Raw genomic sequence first — 2,934 nt, 5'->3', positions numbered from 1 at the left:
TTGACATTCTTATTAGGTGCGTTCAATTACTACGCTTAAAACTGATACGTTTTTGAATAGTTTAAATCAAAGAGTAAAATAATTGGTTTAAATATTATACATTTTAATTTAAATGGAGAATTTATTGAAAGTAAAACTGAATAAAACCCAAAAAACATAATTTCTTATTTTGATACTTTATTATTTACATCACAGGCCCCAAAGTATTGATTGATGATTTCTCCAACAAAAACAATGTCAAACTGACAAAATAATCAAAATAAATATGTCAGACCGGTGGTGTTGAATAGTTTCCAAAAGTTTTATTTCGTTTTCAATTAATAAAATTATTGTTTTACTAATTTTCATAAATCCTACAATTTATTTAAATTCTTATACTTTTTCGATAGTAAAATTTCAAATACGAAATTAACACACTACGATCAAGCAGTTTACAAAATTAACTATGGCTGTTAATTTGCTTCATAATATTTATCAGAAAGTCCGTTAATCGTCTACGTCTACGTATAAGTCTATTAATATTTAATACCTTCCTTCTCTTTTTATATATTTGTAATATTTGCAGAACTTGTTTGAAAATGAAAAAAACATAACCTTCTGGGAGGACTATCTACAAAATCTAAATATGCTGGATTTTAACGTGTTCTCCGAGAAGCTGAGCGTGCCGGTGCTCGTGCCGGTCGGCAGCAGGATGTTCTTCCGTGGACAACTTAAGCACACCAACGAAATCACTGTAGCTCTTGGCGCTGACTACTTTGCCAAATGCTCTGTAAATCAGGCTCAAATACTTAGAGAACACAGGATCAAAGGTAAACTGTATCAGATTTTGTTACAGTGTATATTTGTGATAGTGTATCAAAAGGAAAAATGTGTCTGCAATTATCCTAGCATTTACTTACTGTTTCTTTAAAATGTTAAATTATCTCATTTGAGGCTCACATTTCTCAAATAGTTTTTAATAAAATAAATGCACATTTTTCTAACTCAACTCAATATATTTTTTTAACTATTATTATTAGGCTAAAAAATGAAATGGAACAAATCAATTTAACATGTGAATTATTGTTATTATTTTTAGATGCAAAGTCAAAATTAGAGTTATTGAAGAAAGAGAGAGACTTCTTGAAAGAACAGTTGTCATTCAGTAAGCAAAATGTTTTCGATGAACCTGGTCATGACATTATTGAAGTACACACTGAGGAGGAGGACAAGGCCTGGCGGGCACAACACAGGGATAGAGTAAGACAATATAAACAGAACAAAGATAAAAGTAAGGAATTACCAACAGTTGAAATTACAGATGAAGAGCTATGGAACAGATTAGATGAATTAGAGTTACAGGAGGAATTGGAAAATGAAATGTCTAACAATGAATATAAGAAAGAAACTGTTAAAGAGGTTGATAATATAGACAAAGATATAGTTAATATGCCTCTGCTTGGAAACATCAATGATGAGGATAGCGATGATGATGAAGAATATGTTGGTAGTGACACTGAATCAAAGGTAGAGAAGGAAAAATATACAGATATAAAAAGTGAAGAAGATACTGTTTCACAATCAACAAATTTATATTCATTGAAAGAATTACAAGAAAGGGATAATGTAGAACATCAAAATAAATATAAAACGCAAAGTGAGAAAGAAGCAGAGCTACTGGCAAAGCTTGATGAAATGGAAAAGCGTGAGGAAATAGAGGACGAAATTTACAGGTATGTAAGTTTAACAGCAAAGGTGGCTTTGTTCCCAGGTGCATATTCCATCTCATATTGTATTTATATCTTTGTATAGTGTCCTTTTATTGAGTGATGCCATCTCTTAACAGTCCTGTCCTATTTTCACAGCATGGTACACAGTAAGTCTTATAAACAGCAGGAAATTTAATTTTGCAGACATGAATTGATGTCCCTGGTGTGTTCACGCACACACATAATACTAGACGTAACACTATAATGGGTATATGCACTTTAACCAATGCTAAAAAATCTTAATTGGTCCATAAACATTACCCATCCAGTATTACCTCACTTTAAAAATAACACAAAATGTAAAAAATCCATTTATACTTCTTACTTGAATACATTGTGTTTACTTTGTACCATAGCAGAGTTTAACCTTCATGCTAAAAAGGTTTTCTTTTATTACAGGAAAGATGGTATGATGCAAAGTGATTATAGTACTGATGTAAGTGATGAATATGGAGAAGACGCTGAAGACGAAGAAACAGATGAAGATATTAAGCTGAAAAAGAAAGTATCTTTTGCTGATGAAAATGATAGCGAAACATTAGAACTAACTTTTAAGCATTCAGACATAGATCCAATCAATATACCATATGATAAAAATAAAGGTATCACAAAACCTAGTGACATATATGAAGCTTTTCCAAGTCTGTTTTGTGGTGAGACTTCTATATTAAAAAAGACCAAGTATGATAGTCCACCAGATAAATACAAATCATCTTCAACTGAAGAAGAGCATTCAAACAATCAGGTTGAAGTAAAGGAAGACTTGCATATAAATAGAACAATTCTAATAAAGGATGTCACTGAAAAGGTAGATCACATAGACAATGATTTGTGCAATAAAGCACGTCCCATGAGCTTGTTTAAAAAAAGAAGACAACAACAACAATGATGGTTGATTGAGTTATATAAATAAGCAGGTTTTTTGATATCTTTCTAAGGCATATTAACATTGAATCGTGAACTTAACATAAAATCGAAGGTGCTGTTAAAACTAATATGTTTCTCATAAAGTGAAATTCTAATAAACTGTGATGCCACTATGTTTAAAGTCATTGTAAAATAAAAATAAATTTTAAAATGAATTGTGTTATTTAATGTTTTTAAATTTTAAGTAAGTCATGACAGAGCTATGTAGGATAGCTCTAGGATAATGCGTGAGGTATAGTCCGCGTAAAACTGCTAGTCC

The 2,934-nt window shown here is 31.0% G+C and overlaps 1 protein-coding gene across 1 annotated transcript; it reads left to right on the top strand.

Moving 5' to 3' along the window:
- The first annotated feature begins 257 nt into the window (after nucleotides 1-257).
- uri (unconventional prefoldin RPB5 interactor) lies at nucleotides 258-2,830 on the top strand. Its single transcript, XM_073091230.1, has 4 exons — nucleotides 258-481; nucleotides 566-809; nucleotides 1,079-1,712; nucleotides 2,148-2,830. Exons 1-4 carry the CDS (start codon nucleotides 446-448, stop codon nucleotides 2,635-2,637), a joined length of 1,404 nt encoding a protein of 467 aa, XP_072947331.1. The 5' UTR covers nucleotides 258-445; the 3' UTR covers nucleotides 2,638-2,830.
- The last annotated feature ends 104 nt before the right edge of the window (nucleotides 2,831-2,934 follow it).

Source organism: Epargyreus clarus, unplaced genomic scaffold (genome assembly GCF_041222505.1).
Source record: "Epargyreus clarus isolate Ecla_fem2 unplaced genomic scaffold, WU_Ecla_fem_2.2 ptg000003l, whole genome shotgun sequence".
NCBI classification, from domain to species: domain Eukaryota; kingdom Metazoa; phylum Arthropoda; class Insecta; order Lepidoptera; family Hesperiidae; genus Epargyreus; species Epargyreus clarus.
Note: the sequence above shows the minus strand (reverse complement) of the source record. Positions and strands in the feature narration are given on the sequence as shown.

Bases quoted from the DNA above. Each gene is read 5' to 3' on its own strand.
- uri (XM_073091230.1), top strand. From the start codon at position 446: ATGGCTGTTAATTTGCTTCATAATATTTATCAGAAA. The intron at 482-565 runs GTCCGTTAATCG...TAATATTTGCAG, and splicing joins TTCATAATATTTATCAGAAA to AACTTGTTTGAAAATGAAAA. The intron at 1,713-2,147 runs GTATGTAAGTTT...CTTTTATTACAG, and splicing joins ATAGAGGACGAAATTTACAG to GAAAGATGGTATGATGCAAA.